Source organism: Phyllostomus hastatus, unplaced genomic scaffold (genome assembly GCF_019186645.2).
Source record: "Phyllostomus hastatus isolate PE091 unplaced genomic scaffold, TTU_PhHast_1.1 phas_scaffold_114, whole genome shotgun sequence".
Classification (NCBI taxonomy): domain Eukaryota; kingdom Metazoa; phylum Chordata; class Mammalia; order Chiroptera; family Phyllostomidae; genus Phyllostomus; species Phyllostomus hastatus.
The window spans coordinates 9,541,449-9,562,352 of NW_025334006.1; the positions used below are offsets into that span (position 1 = coordinate 9,541,449).

At 37.6% G+C, this 20,904-nt stretch overlaps 1 protein-coding gene across 2 annotated transcripts in view; it reads right to left on the bottom strand.

Annotated features, from left to right (window-relative positions):
• Positions 1-20,904, bottom strand: part of NRF1 (nuclear respiratory factor 1) — a 125,822-nt gene that overhangs the window by 59,649 nt on the left and 45,269 nt on the right. For both annotated transcript variants that reach the window (XM_045855730.1, XM_045855731.1), the window contains exons 3-4: positions 9,838-9,952; positions 7,482-7,608 (exon numbers count right to left, since the gene is read on the bottom strand). In XM_045855730.1, the coding sequence (XP_045711686.1) occupies positions 7,482-7,608; positions 9,838-9,952 (242 nt within the window). The remainder of the gene's footprint in view (positions 1-7,481; positions 7,609-9,837; positions 9,953-20,904) is intronic.

The window sequence follows — 20,904 nt, forward strand, 5'->3', positions numbered from 1 at the left end:
GTGGGTGGGGCTGGCCTCCCTCAGCAACTACAAAGCCCTATGAACAAACTCTTCTACAGCTAGCAGATAAAAATACCCACTGGCTCCAAAGACATCACGCTGCACAGAATTAAATAAAAAGATGATGAAATTACAGGTTAACAACAGTAGAAAGGAGCCAATGAAAAAGCCTCACAGAAATACTACTTCTCAGGAATGGGATTCATTATATGGCCTTTCCAAGCCATTTGAGAAAACTATGCTGTAGCAATGAAACACCAAAATTATTTTCAAGATCACCATAAACTTGTCTCTAAAACTTCTGTTAGTTTCCTGCAAAGCCAGACTACCAAGCAGACTGGAGATTCAAGTGCACAAGAGGCTGGACTGAAAGGCATCAGAGAAAAAACAAAAACAGAAACAAAAGGTGATTATTGGAGCTGGGTGTCAAAGGTGCCACTATTAGTAAGGCTCACGACCAGAGAGCCCAACAGGTCAGGTCCTCCTCCTTTCTGGTACACCTTGGTGACAGAGGTGAAGTTCAAACCCATGATGCCTCTGTGGCTCTGACAAGACCAGGTCTGAACCAGATACTGTTGAGTCCATTCTCTCCACTGCTAGTGAAAGGTCTCTCTAAAGACGGAGAACCAAGCAGCACATTTGTACACGCACACACTCTTCTAGCACGAGCAGACACGGTGGGGAGACACTGGATCCTCCAACCACCAATGATAGGTTCATTCACTTACAAGAATGCACAAGGGGATGGGAAAACCTTTGGGGATAACTAGGAAGCCATGGAATTATGAAAATGAGACAACATGGAGTAGAAAATAAACTTGCATTCAGGTCTCAAGCCATAAATTAGGAAAAAATGGGAAGAGAAAAATGAACTTTGTCCAGAAGTTACAACAATGTTTGAGTCCTGGGTTTTCTGCTAAGTGGACTGGACTCTCAATCGGGCAGACACACTTCCTTGTAAGTATTTCACTGTTAGGATTAGAAAACAAAGATTCCCACATTCCACCTCAAGCATGTGGAAAAGTAAAAATTATTGCTGGCCATGAAGTACAACCTTTGCAGTTATAAAACCTTCCATGTAGGTCAACAACAAAATGGATAAAAGAAAAATAGTGTACACATGTAGAATCATTATCTTCTAGAAATTCGGCTTTATCATGGTTTCTAATTAAAAAGAAAGTTTCAAAAAATTTTACCAAATTATTTATTGTAACATAAGCAGCTGGTGTTGACATGGCAACTTTAAAAGACTTCTATTTCCTGCTTTCCAAGTTTCTCTATCCCATGTAGAGTTTTTATACTACCAACCCACAGAAAAACGAAATCTTATAAGCCTAGATTCTGGTCTTTGAATTTTAATGTATCATCATATTAGTATGTAGGCCCATATAAAGAGTTAATGATAATAGTATAAAAATAAATTTCATTGTGCTGGAAACACTTGGCATTTGAAGGCAGGAAATCATTAGATTATTACTATATATTAATAATTAGCTAGTTCCAAACAACTTTATCTATTTTTATGGGTCAGTAAATTCCAGGGATTCATATCCAGGCATTTAGTTAACCTTATCAGTGCTACATAATTCCTTAAAATGTATTGAAATTTAAAAAAGAAAATGCTAGTAGAGCAGCCCTCAGAGTAATTTACAACAAAATGACTTCAGGTATCAACGTTAATAAGGTGAAGAAGGAGGTAAGAGAGAGCGTATCAAAGGAAGGAGCATACAAAAAAAGCTGGCGGAGAGATGAAGCAGAGTTTGTGCAAAGGGAGTGAACACAGCCTCCCGAGGCCAGAGCGGAGAGAAGCTGGGGGTAGGGCAAGATGAGGCTGGAGACAGGTGGGAGTCAAGTAGAGAAGTCCTATTAGCTACCAACTGACGGACACCACCACTGTTAGCTAGGGTTATGGCAACAGCAATAGCGAAAAGCAGGCCAATTTAAGAGACTTAGGAAATGAACGGAGAACAAAACAATGAATAGGGTGTGGAATGAAGGAGAGAGGAGGGAGGTGTCAAAAATGGTTCTAAGTTTCTGACTTGTCTAATTGAATGATGGGGACAGATACTGGAAACAGACATCAATTATTTCTTGGTGGGGAGAAGATTTAAATTTAGTTTTGCTGAACTTGAGGTACTATTAAAATATCCAGGAGGAGATTTTTCTCTTTCATGTTTTCTTTTGGTCACAACCTTTTGGAAGTATTTTTATGTTATCTATATCTTCAATATATACAAAAATAACTTTTCTTTCTCCTTAAACAACTACATATGAACATATGCACATATAAATGAAATTTCTCATTTTAATTCCTACAATCTTTAGCTCCATCACTCACTCACCCCCTCAAGGTGCTCTGATTATCTTCTCTTAGTTCGGTAGGTCCGACCAGGAGGAGAAAAAGGAGAGGTGACCTTTGCTGTTCACCAACACCAGAATAATGCCCCTTAAACGGCCTCTTTCCCTCCCCAGAAAGAAGCTAGTAGTAGCTCCAGTGAGTGCTTGTTTTTAAACAACCATCCGGACCTTTCACAGGACTGTGGAGAACTGAAAGCTAGTTCTACTTCCTCCCCTTTAGAAGAGAAGGCAACGAGTAGGAAAATGTGGTTAAATGTGGTGCTGGCTGATATGGCTCAGTGGACTGAGCACTGTCCTGTGAACCAAAAGGTCACCAGTATGATCCCCAGTCTGGCACATGCCTCAGTTACTGGTCAGGTCTCCAGTCGAGGGGCATATGAGAAGCAACCAGTTGATGTTTCTCTCCCTCCCCACTCTCAAAAAATAAGTAAATAAAACCTTACCAAAAAGAGAATGAGATTAAATTTGAAATTCCATATTAATACCCTGGACAAACCTATGAGATACAATTCTCTATCACCTTGAACACAAACCGTACCAAGACTGAATCCTGGCTATTATTCAGATGTTGGGGAATCTTGGGCAACTCACTTAACCTTTCTGAGCAAGTGTTCTCATCTGCAAAGTGAAAATAATAATATACCTACATCTCAGGGTTACTGGCAGAATTACTGAGAATCTGTATTATTGTAAGGTTTATATATAAATCTGCCATACTAAATAAGCGTTAGTTACAACAATCCTCTGCACTCTATTAAAAGCCTAGTACATTTTTTAAATCTCCCTTCAACAAACTCTTAAAACAATAAACATCCTGAAATCTGAAATCCACATTCCAAAGGTGCACAGTACTACTGAATTTTAATTTTTCCAGAGTTATCAGCAGCCTCCAGCTAGAGGAGCAAAAAGGAAGGGACTAATCATGGCTGCATGAAGCCACCCAGACACCATCATTATGATTCCTTTTTGTTCTTCACTTACATATCCAATTAGGCGTTAATATCCAAAGTTTATGAAGAACTTACATAACTCAACACCAAAAAAACAAAAATAAAAACAAAAAACCCAAAACAACAAAAAACCACACACCTCAAACCCCCAATTCAATTAAAAAATGGGAAGAGGACGTGACTAGACACCTCTCCAAAGAGCACATAGAGATGGCCAATAGACATATGAAAAGATGCTCGCCCTGGCTGGCGTAGCTCAGTGGATTGAGCACAGGATGCGAACCAAAGTGTCGCAGGTTTGATTCCCAGTCAGGGTACATGCCTGGGTTGCAGGCTATGACCCCCAGCAACCGCACATTGATGTTTCTCTCTCTCTCTCTATCTCCCTCCCTTCCCTCTCTAAAAATAAATAAATAAATAAATAGATAGATAGATAGACAGATAGAAAGAAAAGATGCTCAAAGTCACTAACCATCCGAGAAATGCAAATGAAAACCACAATGGGATATCACCTCACACCTGTCAGAATGGCTATCATCAATAAATCAACAAACAGCAAGTGCTGGCGAGGATGCGGAGAAAATGGAACCCTCATGTACTGCTGGTGAGAATGCAGACTGGTGCAGCCACTGTGGAAAACAATATGGAGTTTACTAAAAAATTAAAAATGAAACCCAGCAGTCCCACTTCTGGGAATATATCTGAAGAAACAAAAAACACTAATCTGAGACAATATATGCACCTTTATGTTCATTGCAGCACTATTTACAATAGCCAAGATTTGGAAGCAACCCAAGTGTCCATAAGTATATGAATGGATAAAAAAAGGTGTGGTACATTTATACAATGGAATACTACTTGGCCATAAAAAAAAAGAGGAAATCTTACCCTTTGTGACAGCATAGATGGACCTGGAGAGCGTTACTCTACATGAAATAAGATAGTCATAGAAAGACAAGTACCGTATGATTTCACTCATATGTGGCATGTGCCCTGAGATGGGAATTGAACCAGCAACCCCTTCCTTCTTAGTTGGGCACTCAACCCACTAGGGCAGTTATCTTTTATATTAACCTTATTAGTTCTATTATTCAGATCTCTATATTCTTATTTATATTTTCCTTCCTTGAGCTGACAAAGATATTAAAATCTACTACTACCCCTGTGGTTTCTTTTTTTTAGATTTCTAACTTTTTGATGTACATCCTTTGCCTTAATGTTACTTGAGGTATAAAAGGTTCATTATAAATTTATACTGCTTATCAATACTAAATGACCTCTGGTTCTCAGTTAATACCCATGTGTCTTGAGAATTTGGCTTTGTCTGATATTAACACTGCAATCCATGATTCATTTTTGTAGGTATTTGTCTGACATACTTTTTTTACTTTTAACATTTTTAACAGATTTATTAAGATAGAATTCACACTCTGAGTTCTGGCTAAGATGGAGGTGTAGGTAGAAACCCTTCGCTTCCTTGCACAACCAAAAGGAGGATAACAACCAATCTAAAATCAATAAACAACCAAAAGCACCAGAAAATCAAACTGCATGGAACTCCGACAACAAAGGAATTAAAGAAAAAATCAACCAGAACAGCCAGACCAGTAAGGTGGCAGACACTCAGAAAAACCTCCCTGATGCAGCAGACCGTGGGGGTGGGGCTGGCTGCAGCGAGGTGGGCTGTGCAGGAGGGGCTGACTTAAAGGGACACTGAGACTCAGAGTTGGCTGCGAACTACAGCAGAGATTGCCAGGGATTGCCGTGGTGGGAGAAACACCTAGTCTCACACTAGAGTTCGTTGAAAAGTGCACTAGAGAGGAGAGCAGGTGAGCAGCACCGTTCCCTCTCTGGCCCCTCCCCCATGGACAGCACAGCAGCACAGCAAAGAGGGTTGCCTTGCCTGGGTGAATATGTAAGACCCTGCCCCCTTACAACCTATCAGCTGCACCAAAACAAAGAAATATGGCCCAAATGAAAGAACAGAGCAAAACCTCAGAAAGAGAGCTAAGCAAAAAGATCGCCAACCTATCTGATGGAGAATTTAAAGCCCTGGCAGTCAAAATGCTCACAGAATTGATTGAGCTTGGTTGAAAAATGAAAAAACACGCCCTGGCTGGCGTAGCTCAGTGGATTGAACGCGGGCTGCGAATCAAAGTGTTGCAGGTTCGATTCCCAGTCAGGGTACATGCCTGGGTTGCAGGCCATGACCCCCAGCAACCACACATTGATGTTTCTCTCTCTCTCCCTCCCTCCCTTCCCTCTCTGAAAATAAATAAATAAAATCTAACAAAAGAAAAAATGAAGGATACTCAAAGTGAAATAAGGCAAAATATTCAGGGAACCAACAGTGACAAGAAAGAAACCAGGACTCAAAGCAACAATTTGGAACACAAGGGAACAATAAACATCCAACCGGAACAGAATGAAGAAACAAGAATTCAAAAGTGTGAAGAGAGTCTTACAAACCTCTGGGACAACATGAAACATTTCCATATCTACATTATAGGGGTGCCAGAAGGAGAAGAACAACAGCAAGAAATTGAAAACTTCTTTGAACAAATAATGGAGGAAAAATTCTCCAATCTGATGAAGGAAATAGACTTCCAGGAAGTCCAGGAAGCCTAGAGGGTCCAAAAGAATTTGTATCCAAAGAGGAACACACCAAGGCACATCATCAAGCTACCCAAGATTAAAGATAAAAAGAGAATCCTAAAAGCAGCAAGAGGAAAGGAGAGAGTTACCTACAAATGAGTACCCATAAGACTATCAGCTGATTTCTCAAAAGAAACCTTGCAGGCAAGAAGGGGCTGGAAAGAAGTATTTGAAGTCATGAAAGGCAGGACCTATATCCAAGATTACTCTATCCAGCAAAGCTTTCATTTAGAACGGAAGGGCAGACAAAGTGCTTCCCAGATAAGGTCAAGTTCAAAGAGTTCATCATCTTTCATGTTTTTCTTTTTTTTCCCCCTTAGTGCTCTGGAAGACATATTTTGCTACCTATTCTATTGACATTTATTCTTTAGCCATACTCATCAAATGTCAGTCAAAGGAAAACTACTCCTTTTCACCCCAGCCTAGTCTATCATAAGACTGTTCATGTTTCATAAAATCTATGTATCTTTCTGTATTCTATGGACAACCCCAATAGTCTCCTAAAACTTTCTTTTGGATTTTTCAGTGAGTATTTTTTAGAGGTATTTTTCTGAGTTTCCTAGGTGAGTCTTTTTCATAGTTCACATCAGTAGTATAATATCTAAAATTGTTAATACTGAAGAAGGTAAGATATGTCCAGATTTCATATCTATCAACAGTCTGATGCTAAAAACAGATGGTTGGGCACTATTTTGAATTAGAAGCTTTCTACCATAGGAAAGCTTATGCATCCCATAATTTGGGGGAAACCTCAAAACAAAACTCAAAAACTTTAAGAAAGAACAACAATACCATATGTATGAATAAAAAAAGCATTACAAGTAACAAAATCTCAGATGATTACTAAATCTGAATCCTTGAAATATCTATCTTCAATATGGGAGAAATCTAATAAATGCCACTTTATGGGAATAAATTTTTTCTTATAAAAACGAAATTCAATTTAAATCTGGACAGACCACTATTCTACTAATGACTCAGAGTCATTTTGGCCAGAGAAAGAACAGTTCATGTAATGTACATGAATAATGTTTTTATGAAGCTATCTACGGACAGGTATATGACCCAAGTATTTAACTATATTAAAAACTAAAGCAGTGTTAAGTCAAGTCTTTAAATGTAAGAGAGTTTAAATATGCAACTCAAATGTCAGCAATGAATAAAATGCACCCAGCTTTGCCTCATGAAGTTTACATCTTGGAATTATCTACCATTTTTGTTTCTGACATAAATCAGCAAATTTTCTTACAAAATTCTGTATTGGCTTCTTAACAAACACAGCACCATTTTTCTTCCATTGCATCTGGTGAGGTAAAATATCTTGCTATAGGAAGTAGAAATGGAAATAATCATTTTTATTTTGATCTGCATAAAGTAGTTTGAAACCCCACTCCCCACTCCCATCCTGGATGCGGGGAAGACAGTTGTAACTGTCATGTTCCACAGAAGACCTCGAGAATGTGAATCACAACCCACAGAAAGCAACAGGAACCTGAGGACACAGCTCAGCTCTCTTACCACATTCTCCAAAGGTGCTGCACCGAATACTTTAAAGACAGGATTGGGTTTGGAGGGCGAGATACAGAGGACAATAGCTTGCTGTCCCACTCGAGTAGTATATTCATCTAATGTGGCTCGAAGTTTTCTGAATCAGAGAATGAAAAGAGAATAAAATCAGTTTAAAAAGAGAAAAATGACAGTGACTGACACAGACACAAAATTCACTTTGACTCGAGACCCTCTACTCTGATTAGACACATCTGTCTACTCTTTCAAGAGACTGGTGAGTCATGCCAAGTCAAATGAAGTGAAGCCGGCACACCTAAAGCAAAGTTTTCTGTCTCCAAAAGCACGTACTGTTGTGTCTATGTCTATTATAGCAAATACACTTGTACTTCTATAAATGATGCATTCTGATTCCTCCTGCCTGCACTACCATTAATGAGGAGAACTGGCCATTTAGTGACATATAACCTCTCTGTTGCTGAAAGCTACTGTTCAGTGCCTTTAAAGTTTTCCCTGTAGTTTCTTATAATCTTCTTATGTTCATTTTAGATATAATATTTAAGCCCTATAAGAAAAAACTTCTGGAACATTTTATGAATTTCTTATCATATATGAATACATATTATGCAATCTATCAAAATATTAAGTTTTCCATGCAGCACACTTAATATACTTCTTTGTCACTTAAAACTCTGCAGAAGAAATAAAAATGAGCATAAGACAACATACCAACGAAGAAATTTGGCAGCACTCCTTGAAGGAATGGTCTATACTATATTCACTGTCTCCAGCTACTCTCTCCATTCTCTCTTGAATACACTCCAATCCTTTCACCCTCACCACTCTGAAAATGTCCTTGTCAAGTTCAAACATAACCTCCACGTTGCTAAACTTAAAGGTCAATTTGCATCTCATTCAACCTGTCAGCATCATTTGACAGTGCCTATTACACACCCTCTTTCTTGAAACACTGTAGACACTTGGTTTCCAGGATACCACTCTCTTGGTTTTCCTCCTGGTTGCTCCTTAGACTCCTCTGGTAGTTCCTTTCACTTCTCCAACCTCTAAGGGTAGAGTGCTTCAGGTCGAAGTCTACACTCACTCCTCAGGTGATCTCTTTCAATCTCCTGGTTTCAAATATCAAATACTACCTATAGAGCTCCTATCTCCAGCTAAAGTCTCACCTTTGAATTCCAGACTCATACATCCAACTGCTTATTCTATATCTCTATTTAATGGTTAAGAGGTATCATAAACTCAACCAAAACCAAATTTCCGATTCTGCCCTCACTCCCATGCCTGTTCCTCTTCCAGTGTCATCTCAGTCCTTCTAATAATCACAACAAAAACTTTGAGGTCAACCTTCAGTCCTGTTTTCCTTTCACATCCCACATACAATCCATTAATGAATCATGCTGGAGCTGACTTTTGAAATACAACCAGAACCTGACCACCTCTTACCACCTCTGCTGCTGCTACATTGGCTTTAAGACACTATCATTTCTTGCCAGGATCACTACATTAACCTTCTAATTGGTCTCCCTGCTTCCATTCTTAATACTCCCAGAGTCTAGTGTCCATACAGTAGTCTGAGTGATCCTTTCAAAACTTACGTCAGATCATATTTTCTTTGGTCAAAAGCCTTCATTGACTCCCCACCTCATTCAGAGTCAAAGTCAAAGCCCCTATATTAGACCAAAAGACCTCATGATGTGGCTCTCCACTACTACTGACGATATCTCCTCTCAGTTTCTCCTTAGCTATTCCTCAAACATGACTACCACGTTCCTTCCCACTTCAGAAACTTTCGTCTCACTACTCCCTAACTCCCTATGGGAAAAGCTCTTTCCCTATGTATCAACATGGTTGCCTTTTCCATTACTTCAAGTCTCTGTTCAGAAGTTGTCTTATCAAAGAGGATTCCCTAGACCATTCCTATAAAAGAGAAACCACTATATTCCTGCTATCCCCTAACCTTTCTGTTTTCCTTACTCCACTTAATTTTCTCCCATAGTCCTTACCATCATCTGAAATATTACATATCTGTTTATTTTCTTTTTCCCTTCACTAGCATATAAGCTCTTTAATGGAATTTGTTCCGTTCATTATTACATTCCCAAAGCCTAGAACAATGCCTGGAACATATGAGGTATATAGATTTTCTATGAATTAATTAATGTGATACGATACATCTGTTACTCATATTTCTAGTGCATTTATTTAATTTTGTAAGAGTACTTTAAAGTATAATTCTGTCATCAAGGGATCTAACTTGCTATCCTTGGTAAACCTAATAATGTATGTTCCGTGTCGTCCACACCATGAAAGGTTTGAGAAATAGCAACAATGTGGATAAAAATGCCCTCACCGAAGCAAACGTGTTTGCTGTCTCTTCCGGATAGATGGATTAGACTCAAATACATGAGGCCGTTTCCGTTTCTTTCCTGTTGCCACAGCAGCAGCAGCAGCCATTCCCACAGGACCTGAAATAATAATGTATGTGCTAAGATTAGGCACAGCCTGTTAACTGTGCAAACCAGAACACAATTAAAGGTAAAAAAAAGTAGCATTTATTTCCTAATATGTTATCAATAATATAAAAGGTTCCTGATATTATCAATATATTTCATTGTTGTTCTACATGAATTCTATTTTAATTTACCAATAAGACTTAAAAAATGAATCTTTTAAAAAGTAAATGACATGCCTCCCCACCACACACAAGCTAGAATTTTATATAATATTTTTTGTTTTGTTTTGCCATCATGCCCCTACCATTAAGGAAATAGTCTCAGAGGTGCTGGATGTAACTGCGGCATTGACATGAAGCTTGCCGAAACAAAAAAAAAATTACGGATTTCAAATTTCATTTCCACCCCTGTGCCCCTCTTTCCATTACCCTAAGACATGGGACAAGTTAAAGGAGTCAGAGATAATCACTCATACATAGAAATCCAACACCACCCATAGGAGGAGTATCTGGGTAAGCATCGTCGTAATTAGAAAACTCTGTCCTTGTATCATACAATATTGCTAAGCACAGGCACAGTGTTGGACAGCAGATCCCTAGAACGTACTCATCTTGCATTACTGAAACTTCATACCTGCTGAATAGCAACTCCCCGTTTCCGCTCTCTAGTCCCTGGCAACCACCATTCTACTCTTCGCTTCTATGAATTTGACTAGTTTAGACAGCTAAGTGGAATTATGCAGTATCTGCCCATCTATAACTGGCTTATTTCACTTAGCATAATGTCCTTTAAGGTTCACCTACACTGTTGCATATAGCAGGATTTCCTTTTTCAAAGATAAATAATATTCCAGTGTGTGATGTTTTCTTTATTCATTCATCTGTCAATGGACATTAAGGTTATTTCCACATCTTAGCTATTGTGACAAACAGAGTGCAAATAACTCTACAAGATCCTGATTTCAATTCTTTTGAATAAATGTCCAGAGGTAGAATTGCTGGATCATATTGGTTGGCCAAAAAGTCTGCATGGTTTTTGCCATAAGACACATTTTTCATTTTCACCAATAACTTCATCAATTTGAGTATTTTGAGTATGTCGGCTATCTCCTGCAAGGTAGAACACTGATTGTTCTCAAGGTGTCTATTTGATCCCTATCAATTTCAACTGGTCTACCCGACCATGGAGCATCATCCAGCGAGAAATCTCCAGCATGAAACTTGGCAAACCACTTTGGACACATTTGATCAGTCATAGCACCTTCTCCGTACACTGCACAAATTTTTTCAGTATTTCAGTTGCATTTTTACCTTTCTTGATAAAATAAAGCATAATATGCTGACATTGTTGCATATTTTCTTCCACCTTCAAGATTAAAATGGCTACATAGAAATTCACCAATTTTGATTTTTTTTTAAATGCAAGCTGATATGACAGCTGTCACAATACAATCTAATGAATTTGTTCTGAATGAAGTTAAAGACAACTGAGAGCTACTAGAGCTTTTTTACGGAAAAAAAATGAATGAACTTTTGGGCCAACCCAATATGATAGTTCTATTTTTTATTTTTTGAGGAAGCTTCATATTGTTTTCCATAGAGGCTGTACCATTTTATAGTCTCATCAACAGCGTACAAGGGTTCCAGTTTCTCCACATCCTCACCAATGGCTATCTTTATTTTTTATAATCGTCACCCTAAAAAGTATGAAGTGGTATCTTATTATGGTTTTGATCTGCATTTCCTTGATGATATTCCTAATTTCTAGTTCTCACACAGTTTACAAATACACTTTTATTCTGGTAATATGCACTTGCAACTAGCAAAGCAACTGAACTAATACCCACAAATACAGATGGGGAGACAATTAACATCCACTGATAGTTTTCCACATAAACTAATTTTTTAAAGTCACTCTTTAAAAACAATAGCTAACAGACTACATTATATGTGTGGGCAAAAAGGCAACTAAGTGGCTCTCTTGACACACTACATGTGTAAAAACAGGGCATATCATCAACATGTACATGATTCACACCAAAGTAATGATATCCTAAAATATATTCTTTTTAAAGGACCGATTTACCAATATAATATTACATATTTTTAATACTTTAATAACTACTGCAAAAAAATTAAATGTAGGTCTAGTCATCAACTTAATAAAGGATCCCTTTCCATTAGTTTTATTAATAAAAATTACAACTGGGTCATGAATAAAATAGGCAAATTATTAATTATATGAATTGAGGTTTAGTATGAAAAGTTGTAAAAATTAGTTTGATATACACTAAATTTACACAACACACTAGAGCCAAGAATTTACTATTTTTGCCTTGTGTGAACTGCTTATAGTGAGAAAGGAACAAACTTTTTAATGGTGGAAGACATAATAAACTATATTTTAGAACTTATTTTTCAAGACGAAAGGGATAAATATTTCAACATAATTAAGGGCTAAGACAGATCCTAATAAAGGCACCATGAACTAGGGGAGGCCATGTGCTTGCTATATAAAACTTTATTTCTCCAACAGCATACAAAAAACAAAAACTGTACTGGGTTTGTACTTATGTCTACAGTCTAAACTTCCCTTAGGGATTAATAAGCTATAATGAACAATTCACAATTGCATACCTTTCCATATTGCCTGAACTAGGAATAATCCATTAGTTCTTAAACTCCCCAGTAAAATAACCCCTAAAATAATTCTGATGATTTTCTTGGCTGTTCCAAGGTAACGAGGCTAGGTCAAGAATGCAGAACACCAAGAAAGTCATACATATATTTTCTCATTACCATTTAGCCACATTTGAAGTCATCAATTCAGTGGCAGAGATGACCATAATTTTCAGAAGGGCCACACACTGTACATGATGTATCTTTTCATTTTAAATAAAAAGTTATTGAAACTGAAATTTGGCTTAAAAAAAAAAACACAAAACAAACACCCAATACCACATGCTGGATAATTTCTGCACTCCAAAATATAAAATCCTATGCTTACACATTTAATACACTCAATCAGTTATGAGATATTGTCTAAATTTAATGCCTGCCAGCAACCCAGAAACAGACTGCACACATTTATCTATCATACCGACTTTTCATATAACCTGATGCACCATCTCTGAAGGCTCTGTCCCCCGGCCCTCAGACACCACGTCTTTGGAACTTTCATTACCTGTCTTTGTTAGGGAGATGCCTACTTAAGTCCTTTGTCCAGTTTCTAATCAAGTCATTCATTTTAATGCTACTGAGTTGTAGGAATCCACTTTATTAATAACACTTTCAAATATATAGCAAAGTTGAAAGAGTTTTACAGTGAATATTCATATATCTATAACTCTATCCTATCTATCTATCTATCTATCTATCTATCTATCTTTCTATCCATTCATCAACCAATATTGGGGTTTTTTAAAAATATATTTCAAAGTAAATTCTAGTATGATTTCCCCCTAAATACTTCAGTAGGAATATCAGTAGCTAGAGTTCAATTATTTGTTTACAAATTTTCTTGAAGTAAAAGTTAATCCAATTTACACACTGTAAGTGTACAGTCAATAAATTTTTTAAAAAGATTTTATTGATTTATTTTTAGAAAGGGAAGGGAGGGAGAAAGAGAGAGAGAAACATCAATGTGAGGTTGCTGGGGGGTCATGGCCTGCAACCCAGTCATGTACCCTGACTGGGAATCAAACCTGTGACACTTTGGTTTGCAGCCCAAGCTCAATCCACTGAGCTACGCCAGACAGGTAATAAATTTTGAAAAATGTGTATGCCTATGAAACCTAACCCCCTAATCAAGATATATAATTCCATCACTACAGAAAGTTCTCTCATGCCCCTTCCTAGTCAGTTCCCATCCTACCTCCCAAAGGTAGCCACAATTCTGATTTTTCAAACCCCACATTAGTTTTGCCTATTCTAGAGTTTCAAATAAATGGAATTGTACAGTATATACCTGTTTGTGTAAAGTTTCTTTCACTTAGAATGTTTTAGAGACTCATCTATGTTGTCATATGCACCAGCAATTTATTCCCTTTTATTGCTGACTAGTATTCTGGAATATGAGTAAACCTCAGTTTACCCATTATTCTATTGATACACACTTAGGCTATTTCCAGTTTTAGGCTACTATAAATAACGCTGCTTAATTAAATTAATTTATTAATTAGTAAATTCAATGTAATTCAAATAAAAATCCCAATATGTGTTTTTGTGGAATTTGATAAAATGCTCCTAAAATTTAAATGGAACTGCCAAAGACCAAGAATAGCCAGAACAATTTGGAAGATCTGAAGAAGGAGGTGGGGTGCAGGGGAATAACTCATCCTACTAAATATCAATAGTTACTAAAAAGCCATAGTCATTATGACAAATAAACCAATACAACTGAATTAAGAATTCACAAAAACTCTCTTGTGTCAAAAGATACTGGTAGGAAAAGGACAGACTATTAAAAATATGGTGCTGGGGTAACTGACTGCCTACCTGAAAAAATAATGAAACTAGATCCCTACATCCTACCATGCACAAAAATAAATTCCAAGTGAATTAAAGACCTAAATGTAAAAAACATCAACATCAATAAAACAACAAAAACAAAAATAACTTTATAATTTCTACAATAAACTATTGAGAGTATTTATAAACTCAGGGTTAAGAATTCCCTAAACAAGACTCCAAAAGGACAAACTGTAAGGTTAAAAGGCTAATAAATTTCACAGTAATATAAATCAAAACTTTTATGGACAAAAATAAAAAATTTAGGGAGTGAGCAAAAAACTGGGAGACGATAACTGTAATGTATATTATTCAGAAAATGATTTAAAAATATATCAACAACTCATGCAAGTCAATAAGACAAAAAATGATCCAGCTAGAAAACAGACAAAGGTATAAACAAGAAATATGCAAAAAGAAGGAAAATGAACAGCCAATAAAGATTTGAAATGATGTTCCATCTTGTCTTCCTGCACTGGCTAGAACCTTTAGCTCAGAGCCAAGGAAATTAAACCAACAGTAAGACACTGTTTCATACCCATCAGACTGGCAAAAATGAAAGCCTATTGACAATACCAAATGTGGTGAGGACGAGAAACAACAGGCACTCTAGTAGCATACTGCTGTGGGAATGCAGACTCATGCAATAATTTGAAAAGACATTTGGAATAGCTAGTAAAACAGAGAATGTGCTGCTCTTTGCCCTCCAGTTCCCGCTGTATCCTGGCTATACCCCCTCAAGCAGTGGTTTTCAAACTGCAGGTTTCCACACAACTGTTTCAACTGTAGGTTCAGTGGCTTATGAGTGCGTGGTGTTGTGTTTGTTTTGTTATTAATAAAATAGAATAAAGTAAAAGAAACTAGACACATCAGAGAATATGTTACTTGCAGTAGGGGTAAGTACTACTTCATGAGAAACTATTATTTCATTATATGGGCATTTGTGTATTCTAGATCCTAATGTAAAATGTGTTACTGTAGGATACTGCCAAGAGTTTGAAAGTCAGTGCCAAGAGGAACTCTCACAACTGCACAAGAAAACATGTAAAATGATTTTTACTTGCAGCAATTATATTTGCAAAATACTATAAGCAATCTAAGTATTCTACCAATATATGACAGTCAGATAATGAATGGAATACCAAATTATAGTTAAAATGAAAACAGTCACATTATCAACATAAATGAATCTCAGAAAAAGAATACCAAATGAAATAAACATGTTACAGAATGATAAGGTCACAGTAATACCATTCATATAAAACTTAAAACATGCAAAACAATGCTAAATATTATTTACTGATATATAGCAAAAATGTAAAGAAATGCAAGAGAATGATAAAGACCACATTCAGAAGAGAGTTTATCTCAGTGGAGGGAGGGAAGGAAACAGGATTAGAAAAAGCAGCTACCCTTCCTTGTTCACTTACCTCACACTTCATTATTTTCTTCAGAGCACTCAGTGCTTTCTGAAGTTATTTTAGTTTATTATACATGCCCCTTTCCTCACCACTGCTCTGTTAACACCTTTAGGAGTAGAAAGCTCTTTTCTGTCTTGTTCACAGTATTATTTATAGTAGTTTAGAGTATACAATAACTCCTCAATAACTGTTGAATGATTAAATGGTAAATCATTTCTACCAGTTGGGCCTCAGTTTCCATATCTGCCACATGAAAGGGTTAAAGTCCTTCCCTAATCCTACCACTATGACAACGCAGTACAGTAATACATAGAAAAAACGATGTCTGAAAAGCATCTTCCTTCCTAGCAAAGAACCTGATCTGGATTCACTATGTTAGGATGCCCTCTTCTGGAAAGTAAAATAATTTCAAAATATATTTTACAAATATTTCATGTGTTTTGCTACTAAGCCTTATTTTTAAATGTATCATTCCAGAAATACAGTAGATAATAACTCACAGGAAAAAGGTTATTCTTCATTACATCTGTCTTCCTCCCTTTAAATAAAGCATATACTAAAAAGATGTAGTAATCTGGCCATTTCTGATCATTTATTTCCTATACAGTTTTTTCCCCTAAATATCTTCTAAGATCAACACAGTATTAGATCCTCTCCCAGGCATGGTTTACATGGAGTCTTCCACATAATGCTAAATTAACAATGTAAATAATGAAGAGAATGGTACAAAAATAGAGCCAAATTTTTAAGTCATTTAGTGGCCCAGAAAAATCTTAAAACCTTAAATTGGGTTAAGATGATCCACAATTGCCAGTGCCCTCAGGTGTCTGGCAGAAGCACCAAAAATCCTCTCTAGAGGATGATGATATTATTCTAGACCCCAACTTTATTTTTCAATTACAGTTGACATACAATATATTAGTTTCTGGTATACAACCCAGTGATAAGATATATAAATAAGTGATCATCCCAATAAATGTTGTACCAATCTGTCACCACACATAGTTATTACCCAAATTACTTCTAAAAATCATCTTCCAAACATAACATCTAGCATTCATTTAAATATAACCAATACATGGTGAAAATACGTAGGAGACTCCATCAACCTGGCTATCACTGTTTGCCCCACCCAGTGTTTGGGCCCACCCAAGCTGTTTCCAGTGGCTCTTCCATATGAATGGTTTGTCTTGGCTCCTGCTTCAGATTTTCCTAAATTCTCTAAAACAAGCAGCATCTGGCCCCAGCAAGCCCCATGTCTCTCACTAAGTAGTCCCAGGCCCAGCACTAGTAGCAACTGGGCTTGGTTCACAGCTTGCCCCAACCAGGACACCTCTAAGCCCAGCCCAAGTACCATCTGCAGACTGCTTTGTAGCTTATGCCAGGCCGCCCTGGGCAGAATGCAGGCACTGGCTCACCTTGGCCTGCACCTCACGGGAGGCCCCAGAACCTGCACACCCAGTGGGCAGCTTCACACCAAATTGAAGCACCACCACTTATCCACCTCCACAAGTGACACACCAAAGGGGCAGACTCAGCAAGCACCAGAGCCCCAATGAAGTAAGGCCTGCTCTGTGGGGTGGGCTCCTTCACATCTGATCCTCCACAGTGGTCAAAGGTCAGTGGACAGTGGCCACAGCCAGTCCTTGCATCTGATGGGCCTGAGGGTAAATCTCTCCCACTGAAAGCAATCAAACCTCAACTACTAGAGGAGGGTGTATAATCCACATGGGACTTGCACCTTGATTACCCAGCTTGGGTGATAGGGGAGGCTGTGCCACTGGACCCTACAGGACACCTACTACACTAGGCCACACTACCAAGACACAGAGTCAAAGCAGCTCTACTTAATACACAGAAACAAACACAGAGAGGCTGCCAAAATGAGGAGACAAAGACACATGGCCCAAATGAAAGAACAGGTCAAAAACCCAGAGAAAGAAGTAAACAAAATGAAGACAAGCAATCTACCACATGCAGAGTTCAAAACATGGTTATAAAGATGCTCAATGAACTTAGTGAGGACCTCAACAGCACAAAAAGGAATCAGTTAGAAATGAAGGACTCACTAATAAAAATAAAGAATAATTTACAGGGAATCAACAAGAAAATGGATGAAGCGGAGAACCACATCAGCAATTTGAAATATAAAGAAGCAAAAAAAAAAACAAGACACTCAATCAGAAGAGCAAGAAGAAAAAGAATAAAAAAAAATATGAAGACAGCATAAAGAGCCTCTGGGACAACTTGAAGCATACCAACATTTGCAACACAGGGCTGTTGGAAGAAGATGAGAGAGAGCAAGAAATTGAAAATCTATTTGAAAAAATAATGACAACCCTAACCAGGTAAAGGAAATAGACATACAAGTCCAAGAAGTGCAGAGAGTACTAAACAAGATGCCTACACCAAGACGAATCATAATTAAAACACCAAAGGTTAACAACAAAGAGAATCTTAAAAGCAGCAAGAGAAAAGCAGTCAGTTATACAAGGTAGCTCCCATAACACTGGCAGTTTATTTTTCAACAGAAACTTTGCAGTCCAGAAGGAATTGGCAAGAAATACTTAAAGTGATGAAAAGCAAGGCCCTACAACCAAAATTACTCTATCTTATAAAGCTATAATTAGAATCAAATGACAGATAAGGAGCTTCTCAGACAAGAAGAAATTAAAGGAGTTCATCATCACTACCAAACCAGCATTATATGAAATGTTAAAGGGTCTTCTTTAAGAAGATAAAAAATATAAACAATAAAATGGCAATAAATATATATCTATCAACAACTGAATCTAAAAAACAAAATAAACAAACAAGCAGAACAGAAACAGAATCACAGATACAGAGAACATTTTGACAGTTTCCAGATAGGAAGGGGGTTGGGAAATGAGCAAAAAAAAATGTGAAGAGATTAAGGAGTACAAATTGATTGTTACAGGATAGTCACAGGGATGTAAAGTACAGCACAGGGAATATAGTCAACAATAGTCTAATAACTGCACGTTGTCACATGGGTGTGAGAGTTATTGGGATGATCACATATTAAGTTATGCAATGTCTAATTAATGGGATGTACATCTGAAACTAATATATGTCCACCGTAACTGAAAATTTAAAAAATATAGAAAAAAATAAAAGCAAAAGCAAAAAAGAAAAAAACAAAAACATTTTTTTCTATTACAAGAAAAAACTGTAACAGTGCAAACTTGGGAGGAAAAAAGAACACACTAAAAATTCAAAACTAGAAATCAAAACAAAAAAATTTTTAACTATTACTAAAATTAGTAACCCAATGGACAGATTTAAAAGCACCTTAGACACAGCTAAAGAGAAGAATTAATAAACTGGAAGAAAATACTTAGATTGAGGTACAGAGACAAAAGGATGGTGATAAGAATGGAGGGTAAGAGACATAAAGGACTCAGTAAGGAGGACGACATATTTCACTGCAGTCATAGAAGGAAGAGAGATGGAATGGACGAGAGGCAAAACTAAGCAAAATCTAGTGGCTATGATTTTCCAGAATTGACAAAAGATATCAATCCACAGATGCAAGATGTTCAAAGAATCCTAAACAGAATAAATGAGAAGAAATCCTGAGCCAGATACATCACAAAAACTAAAAGACAGAGAAAACCTTAAAAGCAGTTGGGGGAGGGGCCTGTGTGTGAGAGCGATAACCTTCAGAGAACAGCTGTTAGAGCAGAACAACAGCGAGGATGGAACTGGAAGACAGCAGAACAGTATCTTTAATATGGGAAAGAAAATAACTGCCAACCTGGAATTACATACCCAGTGAGAAAATCCTTCAAGACTGAAGCTTAAATAACAACATTCTCAGACAAACAAAAATTGAGACTGCTACTAGCAGATCCACAAGGAAGGAAATACTAAATGGCATCTTAAAGCAACAGAAAAATTCTCAGAGGCAAAGTGAACAGTAAAAAAAAAAAAAAGCTCTGGCTAGTGTGGCTCAGTGGATTCAGTGCTGGCCTGTGAACTGAAGGCTCTTGGTTTAATTCCCAGTCAGGGAACATGCCTGGGTTGCAGGCCAGGTCTCTGGCTGGGGGTGTGCAAGAGGCAACAGGTCAATGTATCTCTTCCACATTGATGTTTCTCTCCCTCCATTCCCCTCTCTAAAAATAGATAAAATATATTTTTAAAAAATGAACTTTTAACTATGTATAAAACAAAAATAATGTTTATAGAGCTTAAAATATATAAGGAATTAATACACAAGACAACAATAACTTATAGGTCAGGAGCAGAGGGATGGAAATCAAGTGTTCTAAGAGAGATCCAAGATGGCAGTGGACTAGATAGATGTTACATTCCTTTTCTCCCAGGACCAAACTGGCATTACAATTAAAATATAGAATAATTAGTTGTTGGGAACCGCCCTGCCTGGTTTCAGCAGCTGTAACCCCCCATGGCTAAGGTTGAGTGAGTGGCCTTGGGACCCTAAGCCACTAAGGAGACAAAGCTTATCTCCCTGGCAAGGGTGTTGCCTCTGCCTCCTTTACTTCACCCTGCTTGACCCTGAGTAGAGGACCAGTTAGCCAATGATGGGTAAGATTCCTCAAGGGAGGGATGACCTAAGACAGGCATGGTCGCAAAGGGGCCCTCAGGGAAAGACTTAGGGGGCTATAGAAAAAGGGGGTGATGGACCCCTGCCCTTTGGCTTTGATTTAGCCAGAGTCCTCATTGTATCTGCAATAAGTCTCCTAATTTCTTGGCTGCCTTACTTCCCCTGTCTGACTTTAGCCTGAAACAATGCTGGAGGTGGGTGTGCCCCTGTGCTGGAAAGGGCAAGTTCCCTAGGGCAATGAGGCCTAAGAAAGAATGCATAAAATGCCATGAAACCTGCTTTGCTAATATCTTCAATTTAAATTATAAGGGTCCAAGCAAGAAATGAGTTTATTTTCCCGAAGTTTTATGGCCCTTTAGCTATCTGATCCTGACTCTAAATAAGCCCTCAGTTCTTTGAATGTTATCTATTGTTTGATCCTTTCTGCCTGATAATGATTAATGAGCT